This window comes from Pongo pygmaeus, chromosome 9 (genome assembly GCF_028885625.2).
Source record: "Pongo pygmaeus isolate AG05252 chromosome 9, NHGRI_mPonPyg2-v2.0_pri, whole genome shotgun sequence".
Classification (NCBI taxonomy): domain Eukaryota; kingdom Metazoa; phylum Chordata; class Mammalia; order Primates; family Hominidae; genus Pongo; species Pongo pygmaeus.
This window is the reverse complement of record NC_072382.2, coordinates 58,965,282-58,979,833: the sequence shown is the minus strand read 5'-3', so window position 1 is coordinate 58,979,833 and position 14,552 is coordinate 58,965,282. Positions and strand designations below refer to the sequence as shown.

The window sequence follows — 14,552 nt, the reverse complement described above, 5'->3', positions numbered from 1 at the left end:
AACTGGGAGTGATTTTCCTTCCAGCAGATATTTGGTAATTTGCAAATAATTTTGGTTGTAAACTTGGGGGGACAACTGGCATCTAGTGGGTAGAATCTAGGGATGCCGCTAAACATCCTACAATGCACAAAACAGTCTTCCACAACAAAAAATTATTTGGTCTGAAATGTCAATACTGCCAAGACTGAGAAACCCTGGCCGAAATCTATTATTTCAGCATGGGTTGCAAAATTATAATATTCTAATTCTATCATTCCTTCTGCATCTATTATCTAGAGATTTTCACTGTTTTTTTGAGATGGAGTCTCGCTCTGTCGCCCAGGCTGGAGTGTAGTGGCGCAATTTCGGCTCACTGCAAACTCCACCTCCCGGGTTCAAGCAATTCTCCCGTCTCAGCCTCCCAAGTAGCTGGGACTACAGGTACGAGCCACCACACCTGGCTATAACTTTTTTGTATTTTTAGTAGAGACAGGGTTTCACCATATTGGCCAGAGTTGTCTCAAACTCCCGCCTTGGCTTCCCAAAGTGCTGGGATTACAGGCATGAGCCACCATAACGGGCTAGCTAAAGATTTTCTACAAAAAAAACTTTGTCATATCAATTACTGCTAGGCGCGGTGGCTCACGCCTGTAATCCCAGCACTTGGGAGGCTGAGGCAGGTGGATCACTCGAGGCCAGGAGTTCGAGACCAACCTGGCCAACATGGCGAAACCTTTCTCTACCCAAAATACAAAAATTAGCCAGGCGTGGTAGCACATACCTGTAATCTCAGCTACTCTGGAGGCTGAGGCATGAGAATCACTTGAACCCAGGAGGCAGAGGTTGCAGTGAGCCGAGATCATGCCATTGCACTCCAGCCTGAGTGACAGAGTGAGACTCCGTCTCAAAAAACAAAAACAAAAAAAACTTTGCCACCTCAATTATTTGGTAACCCTCAGAAATAACTGTAAAGGAAAGACAGGTTAACTGCTTGATCTTTATGTGCCAGTTTTCAGAAAAATTAGTTAAGAACTCATTTGTGCTAGACATGGTAGCTCACGCCTATAATCCGGGATTGGATGGCGGGAAGATCGATCACTTGAGGCCAGGAGTTTGAGACCAGCCTGGGCAACATAGTGAGACTCCATCTCTACAAAAAAAAAAGTTTTTTAAAAAAGAACTCATTTGTTATTAAGGCTGAATGAAATGCCTTTGAGTCATGTGCCTTCAATAATAGTGACCATTAGGTCATATAAGATTGCATCTTCAACGGAAATTATTTCATAAAGAATTTCAAGACTAGGATTACTAATCATTATAACACAGTGGTTAACTCAACTATATTACACACTTTGTTTCTCTACATGACACGTTGTTTCTCTACATGTGCTAATGTACATGTACATATTTCTCTACATGTACTAATGTAGAGAAACAAAGTGTAATAATAATAATCATCTCTCTTAATCATCTTCTCTCTTAATTTCTGAGTATTCCTTGAACGTGAAGTCCTAACATTACCAAGATCGCCTGCACTACTTGGCAGTCTCAAGCTTAATACAATCTATTCACTATTTTAACAGCAGAGTGTTGGATGCAAACTATTTAAATGTCTAGCAGAAGTCAACTGCCCTTCACTTGATAGTCTCTTGAATTACGAAAGAATATTATATCATTTATCTAACAAAACCATTTATTACTAGACAATAAAAGTGGCAAAATGTGATAGTTCTCTAATTATGCAAAGACTCCTGGTGCTTTCAAGAGCAAGAAGGTTTTCAGAATTTATTTATAAAAATTAATGATAATGATGAAATTGTATTTAACTTTCATATAACTGCTCTCTGACACTAATTTATCAAAGACAGTGGTGAATACAATTCTTCACAGTATATAAGCATATTCTGTTTTAGAGTAGTAATGTATTATATTTAGCAAAAGGTTCCTAATACACACCATTAACAGTAATCCCTTCAACTGCCTTTCTTTAGCCTTTGGTAGTTCAAAATTATGTCAGGTATTAAAATCTGAACCCACCAAAATGTAGAGAACAAAAACTCTTATACTGCCTCCTCAAATATGGGGGAAGTGACTAAAATAAAGAAAAATATTTTTAAAATAAATATGTGTTTGTTTTTTTTTTCTTTTGGAGACAGAGTCTCACTCTGTCACCCTGGCTGGAGTCCAGTGGCGCAGTCTTGACTCACAGCAACCTCTGCCTCCCAGCCTCAAGCAATTCTCTTGCCTCAGCATCCCAAGTAGCTGGGATTACAGACATGTGCCACCACACCTGGCTAATTTTTGTATTTTTAGTAGAGATGGGGTTTCACCATGTTGGCCAGACTGGTCTCGAACTTCTGACCTCAAGTGATCCACCCACCTCAGCCTCCCAAAATGCTGGGATTACAGGTGTCAGCCACTGTGCCCAGCCAATAAATGTTATTTTTAAGCACATGGGAAAAGAATATTTCAAGAATAAATTTGTCAAGTCAGTGTTTTGAACATCCTATTATTGTCAACAGATGATTACTGGCAAATCAAATGGTGTATTTGCCATTTAAGAAGAAAAAGTATTAGATTAGCAGAAATTTTCATTCTCAGTATTTGTTTTATCTTCAGTTAAATAGATCTATTATTAAAGCATTTCCCAAACTGTCCCAAGGGACACAAGGTTTCAAAAGATATATTCTATAACAACAAAAAAGTGTCATGGTATCAACTAAGTTTCAGTATGTTAATATAGGGTAATAGTTAAGAATGTAGACCCTGTAGCCAAACTGCCTGGTTCAAATCCCAATTCTACCACATACTAGCTAAGTGCCCTGGGGAAAATCATTTAATCTCTGTACTTTGATTCCCCCCACCCCGTAAAAAGGGATAAAAACACCACTTATTTCATAGAGAAGTTGTGAGAAATATAAGGATACCTGTGTAGCACTCAGATGAATACCTAGCACATAGTAAGTGCTATATAAGTGTTTGTTATTATAGTAAATATATTGCCATAAGACCCAGTTAAATAGGCTTCTTGACTACAAGCTTTAGGGATGCTTTTTTCTCCTTTTTTTTTTTTAAAATTTTTCTTTTAGAACTTTAGAGATGCTTTTTTTTTGTGGCGGGGGGGTGGGGAGGGGCTCACTGAAACCTCTGCCTCTGGGTTCAAGTGATTCTCATGCCTCAGCCTACAGAGTAGGTGGGATTACAGGGGTGTGCCTCTATGCCCAGCTAGCTAATGTTTATATTTTTGGCAGAGGTGGGATTTCACCATGTTGGCCAGGCTGGTCTCAAACTGCTGACCTCAAGTGATCTGCCTGGCTTGGACTCCCAAATTGCTGGGGTTACAAGCATGAGCCACAGAGCCCTGCCTAGAGATGCTTTAATATGCCAATGTGCATCTATTCTCCAGAATGCACCCATGTGCTGAATGTAACATATCCGATTATTATTTACCCAATTATTATTTCCTTTGGAAAACTCTTGATCATCTCATGAAACATTATTCCTTAAAACATAATTAAAATATTCAGCTGAAAGGCCAGATAGATTATACTACCCCAGTGGCTATTAACAGACACCAAGCTCAAAAGAAATTCCTTTACCCCTAAGGATAAGGGAAAGAATCCCTAACAGGGTTTTGCATACTTGTGGGACGTATGGCAATTAAAGACTAGGGGCATTTGGCAGTAAGGGATAGATTAGTAAAGAGAATTACGGAAGGGAATAATGTGCACCTATAGATTCTCTGAAACTGGAGAAGAGTAGGAAAGAAATGGGAAAAGGAAAACGAAGTTCTTTGGTTAATATCAAGGGAACTTGCAAGACTGTGGTATTATGTCAACAATATAGTACTTTATATAAATGACAGTCATTGGCTGCTGCTTTTCTCCATGGAACAGTGAGTGGCAAACAAAGCTGTGCATACCTATTCAGATATGTTCAGAATATAGCAGAATAACTTTGATTTCCTCTAATCTGTGTCTCTGAACTGACCTCCTTTTATTACATTAGAAAAACTGAAGAGGCTCATTCACTCATCTATGTTCCTCCCCTCACCTCCTTGTCATCTAGCCAATTCTGATGTGCAGATGTGTTCATAGTCACTCACCATTACAATTCAGTAATACTTACCGTTTAAAGTCAAAAAGAGGTAAAGAAACTTTGCCCAAGGCTTCTGGTCCCTTTCTCTGCTTATTAGAATCAGGGGAACTTCCACTGCTCTGATTTAAAATTCCAAAAAGAGTAAGGTGAAGAAGTGATTCTAATGGCAATTGTGATATCTGGATGGGAAAAATGATTCTATGGGGGGAAAAATGTATTAATAGAACAAATTAGATTGAACGATTTTGAAATTTAACACTTTAATGAGACTGACAATTTTAGGTATTGTATTTAACCTTTCAAATAATCTTTATTTTGGTATTTTTATTTTATTTTATTGAGACGGCGTTTTTGCTCTGTTGCCTAGGCTGGAGTGCAATGGCACAATCTTGGCTCACTGCAACCTCCAACTCCTGGGTTCAAGTGATTCTCCTGCCTCCGACTCTCGAGTAGCTGGGATTATAGGCACCCACCACCACGCCCGGCTAATTTTTGTATTTTTAGTAGAGACGGGGTTTCACCATGTTGGCCAGGCTGGTCTCAAACTCCTGACCTCAGGTGATCCACTCGGCCTCCCAGAGTGCTAGGATTACAGGCGTGAACCATCATGCCAGCCTCAAATAATCTTTAATACTGAGTAACCTTTAGCTAAATAGAAGTCTGGCTAACTTGTCCTATTAAAAATTTTAAATAAATTTTATTAACAGTATAAAATTTCAAAATATAACATTTCTTTCTTTAAAGACTTGCAAATGCCTTTGAGATTTCTAGTGTCAATTTCCAGGCAAAATAATATTAGTCATTTTTATTTCCTTTTGGAAAAACTAGATGAATGTTCATGAGAATTTCTGTTTTGGGATGTAAGAATGCACACAAACATATATAATAAGTATATACACAAACAGCCTTCCTTCCTCCTTCCTTTCCTCCATCTCTTCCCTCCCACAAAAAGAGAAAAGTATATACACCAACAGACATATGTTTATCAATGCATTATTTTTTTAAGTCTGAAAGAACACTTGAAGCCAAAAGTAGGCACTCTGATAGCAAATGCTGAAAATAGAGTGACACTTTCTACTTATATGCATTTTTGTGTTACTTGATTGCTTTCACAGACATGTATTATTTTATAATATAAAAGAAAATAAGACAATAGGAAAACATTTAATAAATGTGGAACAAATAGTAAAAAGTTCTGCAACTGTCTATCTGCCTAAATAATGACAGTTCCCTTAGTTTAAAAACACTATTTTAGGCCGGACACAGTAGCTCACACCTGTAATCCCAGCACTTTGGGAGGCCAAGATGGGCGGATCACCTGAGGTCAGGAGTTCAAGACCAGCCTGGCCAACACGGCAAAACCCCTTTTCTACTAAAAATACAAAAAAATTAGCCAGGCATGGTGGCACACACCTGTAATCTCAGCTACTCGGGAGGCTGAGGCAGGAGAATCACTTGAACCCGGGAAGCTGAGGTTATAGTGGGCCGAGATTGCACCACTGCACTCCAGCTTGGGTGACAGAGTGAGACTCTATCTCAAAAAAAAAAAAAAAGAAAAAAAAGAAAAAACTATTTAAAAAATATGAATAGTACAAAATATCATCTTGTACATGGATTTAAGATAATGTTTTTTCGGCTAGACGCGGTGGCTCACACCTGTAATCCCAGCACTTTGGGAGGCCAAGGTGGGCGGATCACCTGAGGTCAGGAGTTCAAGACCAGCCTGGCCAACATGGTGAAACCCCAACTCTACTAAACATACAAAAAATTAGCCGGGCGTGGTGGTGCATGCCTGTAATCCCAGTTACTCAGGAGACTGAGACAGGAGAATTGCTTGAACTCAGGAGGCGGAGCTTGCAGTGAGCTGAGATCGTGCCACTGCACTATAGCCTGGGCAACAAGGGCAAAACTCCATCTCAACAAAGTAAAAAGATAACTTTTTTGGTTAAGTGTTGATTAATCTAAGAGCCAGAATTGTTATATAGTGTTACAGAATAAATACTGAAGTAAACAATGCTATAAAATACCTTCTATAACTTTCATTCCTTTCTATAACTATAAATTTATATATTTAACTTGACGAAGTCTAAAAATAATGGTATGTTTTTGTAATTTAATAATATGAAGGCTTAAAAGGGTATTTCAATTTTTTTTTTTTTTGAGACAGAGTCTTGCTTTGTCGCCTAGGCTGGAGTGCAGTGGCTCAATCTCGGCTCACTGCAAGCTCCGCCTCCTGGGTTCGTGCCATTCTCCTGCCTCAGCCTCCTGAGTAGCTGGGACCACACGCGCCCGCCACCACGCCCGGCTAATTTTTTGTATTTTTAGTAGAGACGGGGTTTCACCGTGTTAGCCAGGATGGTCTCGATCTCCTGACCTCGTGATCCGCCCACCTTGGCCTCCCAAAGTGCTGGGATTACAGGCGTGAGCCACCGCGCCCGGCCGGTATTTAATATTTTTTAATGAGAATTTCAGTCTGTTCTATAAAATCATATCTAAAAGAGATCTTAAGACATAAGTAAGAAGTTAATGAATTTCAATGAAAATTGCAATAAAAATTAAAGCTAGGATGCATACACTGGAAAAAGTAAACAACAGGACACACTGAAAGAATAAAAAGCCAGAAATTTCACTTACAGTTCATCCCATTTAATAAGATAGAAGAAATTCTTGTAAGTGCCAACCTTCTTTGATTGAATAGGTTTAAAAAGATCCTTTCCATTGTGAGATAGTGAACATATCAAGTAGTATTTTTCATAACTGAGGAAAGAAAGTTTAACTCGATTTCTATCATGATAATTCAAATTAGTTAACTAATACAAATACATTAGCAGTTCTTCCTCCAAAGAGACTAATATCTGAAATAATCTGGTCACCTTTCATTTGAATTTTTAGAAGTCCATCTGAAATTTAACCACTGCAAATTCTATGAAAATAGAAAAGAGGTTTGGTAAAGGGGATAAAAAGGGGAATGTATGTTCCTAGGTCCCAGTTTAAAGCATGGTCATAATAACACCAGCTGGATAATTTACTTTAATTTTATGCTCAGTTAGTTATTAGCTTCAGATTTTAGTTGAACGACACTGAATAATGTATTTATTCATTTCTAGGTAGAAAGAGTACAAAGATTACCTTCCCTAGGTGCATTTTCCTTTGCTAAGCTACTGAAATAGAGTCAGCTAAGCATGTGCCTGACTTGCACTGAGCCAATCTTCCTAGTCTATTGGGAGTCTTCCATTTATGGGGACAGATGCTATTGTACTCTCTCATTAGATTGCAGTGACTCAGCCACTAATTGCCAAGTACACAGCTGGTTGGATACAGTCAGGTAATCTTGTAAAGCGGGAGTCTTAGATTCAATAAAATTGTATTCTACTTAATCTAACTTACTGCTAGCCTTACATGTTAACCGCTCTGTTTATATATACAATTTATTTATCATTCTAAATTTAATTCAAATCAAATTTCGTTGGTTCACACAATACCCCTAAGCGAACTATTTGGTTATTTTTCTCAACTTTATTCCATTTACTCCTATTTATGTCAGCATTTTATTCACTTACTTTCTATCTTTATCACCGTTTTCTGTATTGTCTTCTACTGGGTATTTGTTCACCTCATTAGTGTCCCTATGTATATTTGTGTGTGTCTATGTACAAACGTGTGTGTGTGTGTGTGTGCGCCTATGGAGCATGTGGAGATTATTATCCCTGTAATGAAATACCTTCAGATACCATCAATATCCATTTAAATGCAAGTTCCAGAAGAGTACAGGTTTTTTGCTGCCTTGTACCACTGAATCCCCGGTACTAAGAATACTGCCCACAGATGGTGCTCAATAAATATTTATTGAATAAATTAAAACATCACTTTTAAGTCACTAAATTATTATATTTTAATCTAAAGCCCAATTCAGGCAAAACTTAGGTTTGATATTTCTTCAGTAGACTTTTTTATAGCATTAAGCTACTATAAAACTATTTCACTAAAAATATTTCTGACTTTTCAGTTCATACATTGATTTTCAAATACACTAAAACTGGCAGCCAGGTGTGGTGGCTCACGCCTGTAATCCCAGAACTTTGGGAGACCAAGGTGGGCAGATCACTTGAGGTCAGGAGTTTGAGACCAGCCTGGCCAACAAGGTGAAATCTCGTCTCTACTAAAAAATACAAAAATTAGCTGGGCATGGTGGTGCACACCTGTAATCCTAGCTACTGGGGGTGCTGAGGCACAAGAATTGCTTGAACTCTGGAATCAGAGGTTGCAGTGAGCCGAGACGGCGCCACTGGACTCTACCCTGGGCAACAATGCAAGACTCCATCTCAAAAAAAAAAAAAAAAAAAAAGAATGAACGAACACCAGTCTTAAATTGCCTAATTAACTGACATTTGCTCTGTTTTCCTGCTATATTTGCTCTGTTTTCCTGCTATATTTTCCTGCTTTTGGCATGTAAAGAGTTACATTTTTTTTACTGGAAGTGCTTCAAATACCTCTGTAATTTTTAAGAAAATAACAAAGGTATCTGCTGGTTAGTCATTTAAACACCAAGATAACAGTGGTTCCTGACATTTTACAAGATCAGAATAGTTGCTAGATAAAGCTGCACATATTTTCTTTTATGTTTTATTTTTATTTTTTTGAGACAGGGTCTTGCTCTGTCACCCAGGCTGGAGTGCAGTGGCATGATTATAGCTCACTGCAGTCTTCATCTCCTGGCTCGAGCAATACTCCTGCCTCAGTCTTCTGAGTAGCTGGGACTACAGGTGCATACCACCACTGGCTATTTTTTTTTTTAAATGAAGTTTAGCTCTTGTTGACAAGGCTGGAGTGCAATGGTGCAATCTTGGCTCACCGCAACCTCCACCTCCTGGGTCCAAGTGATTCTCCTGCTTCAGTCTCCCAAGTAGCTGGGATTCCAGGCATGTGCCACCACACTCAGCTAATTTTGTATTTTTAGTAGAGACAGGGTTTCTCCATGTTTGTCAGGCTGGTCTCGAACTCCTGACCTCAGATGATCCACCCGCTTCAGCCTCCCAAAGTGCTGGGATTACAGGCATGAGTCACCGTGCCTGACCGGCTAATTTTTTAAAAATTCTTTTTAGTAGAGATGAGGTCTCATTGCCAAGGCTGGTCTCTAACTCCTGGGCTCAAGCAATCCTCCCACTGTGGCCTCACAAAGCCTTGAGATTACAGGTGCAAGCCACCATGCCTGGCTGCTTAAACAGTTACTTACTTTGATACCCAATTACTTGAAATTCCATGAGCAGCAAAAATAGTAAACTGGAGCTGCTCTGTTGTAGTCCATGCTTCCTTGACACTCTTGCTACTTTGGGCACAGTCTGTAGGACTCCTACCAGAATTTGCATGGAGTCTGAGAAGATCATAAATTGCTGCAGTTAACTGGTTTATGCTTACTTGAACAGGATTTTCAGGATTAAGTGAGCCTAGATTAAAGAAAAAAAAAAAGTTAATAGATTCTCTGAAAAGGCGATGATTATTGCTAAAATTTAAAGATTTAAACACATACCCCTAGTTGAACTCTTGCTAGTGTCTTCTCCTCCAAACAAAGAAGCCACCTACACATGCACACACACACACAATAGTCAGAAAATTGCCTATGACATAATATAAAATGTCAAATACTATGTCAAAGAAACTCTTTCCAGGGGAAACCTCCCAAGTATCTACAGAATTAATAAAACAATAAATAAATAATGCAAAAAGAAAAGGGAAAACCACAAACCAAAATTATTTTTAGTATTAAGAAAATCAGAATAACTAAAAACTACTGTAAAATATCACAGAAACACAACAAAATCTGCTTGGTTAATATTAATTTGAAATCTAGAAGTGACAAGTACAGTATTTTTCCATTAGTTGCTCTAAAACAACATAAGAATATCCTTAAAGAAAAAAATCTAGAACTCTATTTATTACCACTTGGTTGGTGACTCAAAAAAGTGCTTATAATTATCTAAACTGACTCCCCTCCCATCTACTGTCTGCTCCTTTATCCACCAAATGGGTAAAATAAATAGAAGCCTCAGACAAAATTAGGTCCATGGTAGTTGATCACCTCCAAGTAATTTCATATACGTGTGTGTGTGTGTGTGTGTGTGTATGTATATATGTATAAGTTTCTAAAAAGAAGCACATAAAAAAGTAGAAAAAAAGAAACCCACATCTCTACATACCATATGGATAGGATCTCTCTGAGAATGCATGGACTATGTTATCTTCTAGATATCGAGGGGCACACCATCAACATAACTTTTCTATCCTTTATATTTATCGTGGCCTGTGAGATGCACCCCTTCTTTTATCCTTGCAATTAAAGATATAAATGTCCCTATGAAGCAAGTTAATTAAATCCCCTTGGAAATGTCATGAGGGACAGCTTTTATTAAAAGCAACAGTATAATCTAAAGGGAAGGCCCCTAACTTGGCTGCTTCTGAGGCATTACAGCTGAGGCCCTTGGTCTTTTCCACAGGGAGTATTAGCCAAAGTAGAACTTCCCCCACTGATAATCAGGACGCTTCCACCCCAAGGGAGAAGTGATAGTTACTGTCCTCCAGGTCTTCTAAGCTCAATATCTATCCTTAAACCCCAAACCAACTCATTTATGCCAGAGGTCCTCCTCTATACACAAAGGGTTCACAGTTTGACATCCACCTGTTGAATGTCAACTCTCATAAAGCTCTTCCAAGGCAGCCCAACTTCTTATCAAGGAATCCCCACCTAACCAAGTAAGTGATTCAACCCAAAAGTAAAAGCCAAAGTTAAAATGACAATATTTTGTCTAGGAGAAGGCAAAAATCTCCTGTTTAAGTACATATTTGCATGTAATAAAATTCTAGTTACCAAAAATACTCACATCAGCAGTTTTACTCCTTGGAAGATTAACTGCTCTCTTTAGCTTCTTTACTGATTCTGTAATGGCAAGAGTCTCGACACCATCTAAAGCACTACAGATTTTTCTTACAGCTTTAATTACTTGATCTACTGCTCGGTGCTGGTTCTTTAAAAATAAAAAATAAAATAAAAATAGGTAGGTGAAATTTAAAGGACCAATTCCAGAGACGAAGTCAGAAACCAGATATCTTAGATATCTCTAACAGATATCCTCTACTCTTTTGTGATGAAAAAGAAAAAAGATAGCTTTTCAATTGCATAGTTTATTTCAAAGTAGGAAAAGGCAAGGCCTGGTTAATGTTCACTTCGTCTGACACAATTATTCATATGCAAATTGCTATTAATTTTACAGTAGAATCAGAAGTAGAAGCATAAATTAGTAACAAATCACTAAAACTAGAGCTATTTTTTTCTTATTCTCATTTGGAAATAATTTCCACGTTGAAAATAACCCTTCTCTTCCTCCTGCAAAAATATGGTATCAAAAACCAAGTTCTTCAGAGGTCAGTCACATATTAATAAGACTGGGCAACACTTACCTGAGAAGTACATATCTCATTAAGAAACATTCTTATGTAATGTACTAATTCATAAAACATTTATGCCAAACTTTTATGCCAAGTACTGTTAGAATGGGCTGAAACTCAGTACTATACCACCCCTTAAAAATTTAAATTTTTCCACCCTTGAGGCTTGGCTACTATAAACCTTCACCTTCAAGCTTAAATGAAACCACCTAATTTTCTCAAATACCCAATTACCCTGCAGTCCTCGGAGCCTGTTTTCTAGCTCCTCATTTTTGCTTATTTGACTTATATTTTCTGCTTCCTTTTACTTCATCTTCATGCAAAAATCTTTCCAGTTTTGAAGGTCATGCCATTCTCCTATATTACTTCATATTACTTTGCTTTTTTTTTTTTTTGAGACGGACTCTCATTCTGTTGCCCAGGCTGGAGTGCAGTGGTGGGATCTTGGCTCACTGCAACCTCCGCCTCCCGGGTTCAAGTGATTCTCCTGCCTCAGCCTCCCGAGTAGCTGGGATTACAGGTGTCTGCCACCATGCCTGGCTACTTTTTGTATTTTTAGTAGAGATGGGGTTTCACCATGTTGGTCAGGCTGGCCTCAAACTCCTGACCTCAGATGATCCGCCTGCCTCAGCCTCCCAAAGTGCTGGGATGACAGGCGTGAGCCACTGCGCCCGGCCTACATTACTCGTTAAGTGCCAATTATCAATTTATTGTCTATCAGTTCCAAATCCACCCTTCCTCTGCTCTCCTTCCTGATACTAGAGCTAGACCCTATAAACATTTCTCTTTGCCAAGCTAGCGCATTTTTAGATTTTGTCAATTGAACACACAGAAAGGACCCTCTAAGGCAAGAGCATTAGGAAGACACTTCCCATCTGGGTTCCTGCCTTCTAATTTTTTAAAAAGGTCTTTTAATTTTTATTACTCAAAAGAGCTTCAACTTTTATTTAGCTTTCTGACTCTGTGCTTGTGCTTTCAACACTTTCACAATGATTTTCAGCTTCTTGATAAGGAAAGCATGCTTGATCCTGTCACTAACACATTTAGCACACATGGAATCACCATAGGCCCTGCTGACATGTTTTTTGTTTTGGACAATCTCATAAGGGCTTTAGGTCTCACAGCACGAACCCCTCAAAGTCTACCTGGGTACACACCACTTGCAGATTTTGGTGCTTTCCCAACCTTCTTAGTACAAAGGTAAACAATTCTATTACCAGGGGTTCAGGACAGCCTAGTTTTGTTAGAGGCTAGGAAAGCCTATGAGGGTATGCCAAATGCCCTGGAAGAGGAAAAACAGCCAGCTTGCTTTCTTTTTTTTTTTTTTTTTTTTTTTAATTCAGTGTGAGAGCTGAGTAGTCCTCAAAGACTACCTCTAGCTGCACCCTCATGCTATGTTCTCCTACCTGACAGCTTTGGCTAAATTTATCTAGCAGGTTTCTTTGCCATAGGCAACTATGTATTCCTGTGAGAGCCATACTCTCTTCAAAGAGACTAAATTTCAGCCTAAGGTTGGGGGAGAGACTATCACAGTCCTTAGAGTGTCTTACTGTCCTTTTTTCCTCAGCCTAGAGGTGACAGCTGCTTTTATGCACCTCCTATCACTGGACCCCTTAGAGTAGGATTGGCAAACTTTTCCTTTAAAAGGCCAGTTAGTAAATATTTTAGGCTTTGTGGGCCATACAGTCTCTGGCACCAATTCAGCTCTGCCATTAAAGCGTGAACACAGACACAAACAATACATAAACAAATGACCAAATGACTGTCACTATAGGTTCGATAAAACTTTATTTACAAAAACAGAGAGCAGGCCAGATTTGGTGAGCCATAGTATGCCAATTCCTGCCTTAGAGTCCTCTTTCACCCCTTGAAGCAATTAATCATCTTTTACTAATTAATGATTTTTTTTTTTTGAGACGAAATCTCGCTTTTGTCCCCCAGGCTGGAGTGCGATGGCACGATCTTGGCTCACTGCAACCTCCGCCTCCCGGGTTCAAGCGTTTCTCCTGCTGCAACCTCCTAAGTAGCTGGGATTACAGGCACCTGCCACCACGCCCAGCTAATTTTTGTATTTTTTTTTAAGTAGAGACGAGGTTTCACCATGTTGGCCAGGCTGGTCTCGAACTCCTGACCTCAGGTGATCCACCTGCCTCGGCCTCCCAAAGTGCTGGGATTACAGGCATGAGCCACCACGCCCAGCCTAATGATTCTTTAAATTTCCCTTTTTTTTGAGGTGAAATCTCACTCTGTCACTCAGGCTGGAGTGCAGTGGCATGATCTCAGCTCACTGCAACCTTCGCCTCCTGGGTTCAAATGATTCTCCTGCCTCAGCCTCCCGAGAAGGTGGGATTACAGGCATGTGCCACCATGCCCGGCTAATTTTTGTAATTTTAGTAGAGACCAGCTTTCGCCATATTGGGCTGGTCTCCAACCCCTGACCTCAGGTGATCTGCCCACCTCCACCTCCTAAAGTGCTAGGATTACAGGCATGAGCCACCATGCCCTGTCTAAATTTCCCTTTTCAAATAACTAGCACAGTTTCCGTCTCCTGGCTGGCCCAAGCTGATACATCTTACTACTGACATGGTCATTTCCCCCACGGCATGCCGTATTTTTGCACTGGATATTTATCTAACTTTCTACCCTACATCCTGTAATACAAGCCTCAGTTACATAAACGTCCATGTGGAAAATTCACAATATATTCAACCCCCAAACGGTACCCTATTGAAACCTTAACTACAATATCATATCTGGTTACAACCCCTTTGCTTCCAGTCCTCACACCCTCATTCTGACCAAACTCTCTTCTGTCCTCACTCCCTCATTCTGACTAAACTCTTCTCTGCTTCTTCTACCAGGCAGCTGAGCACTTTTAGGAAAATCTTATAGATTCAACAGTCCTCAATTTCAGCACGAACTTCCATGGCACCCAAAATTCCTTTAATCTGCCCTTGGTCAGCTCTCCTTCCCATTCCCTATAGGATATTAAACCAAACCATTATTCCTTGCCTCAAAACCCCTACTGCCATCCT

General features: G+C 39.3%; 1 protein-coding gene across 2 annotated transcripts in view; it reads right to left on the bottom strand.

Annotated features, from left to right (window-relative positions):
- The window catches only part of PIK3C2A (phosphatidylinositol-4-phosphate 3-kinase catalytic subunit type 2 alpha), a 122,971-nt gene that overhangs the window by 41,432 nt on the left and 66,987 nt on the right, over positions 1–14,552 (bottom strand). For both annotated transcript variants that reach the window (XM_054438784.2, XM_063671117.1), the window contains 5 exons: positions 10,953–11,096; positions 9,605–9,653; positions 9,311–9,521; positions 6,712–6,834; positions 4,108–4,275 (listed from right to left, as the gene is read on the bottom strand). In XM_054438784.2, the coding sequence (XP_054294759.1) occupies positions 4,108–4,275; positions 6,712–6,834; positions 9,311–9,521; positions 9,605–9,653; positions 10,953–11,096 (695 nt within the window). The remainder of the gene's footprint in view (positions 1–4,107; positions 4,276–6,711; positions 6,835–9,310; positions 9,522–9,604; positions 9,654–10,952; positions 11,097–14,552) is intronic.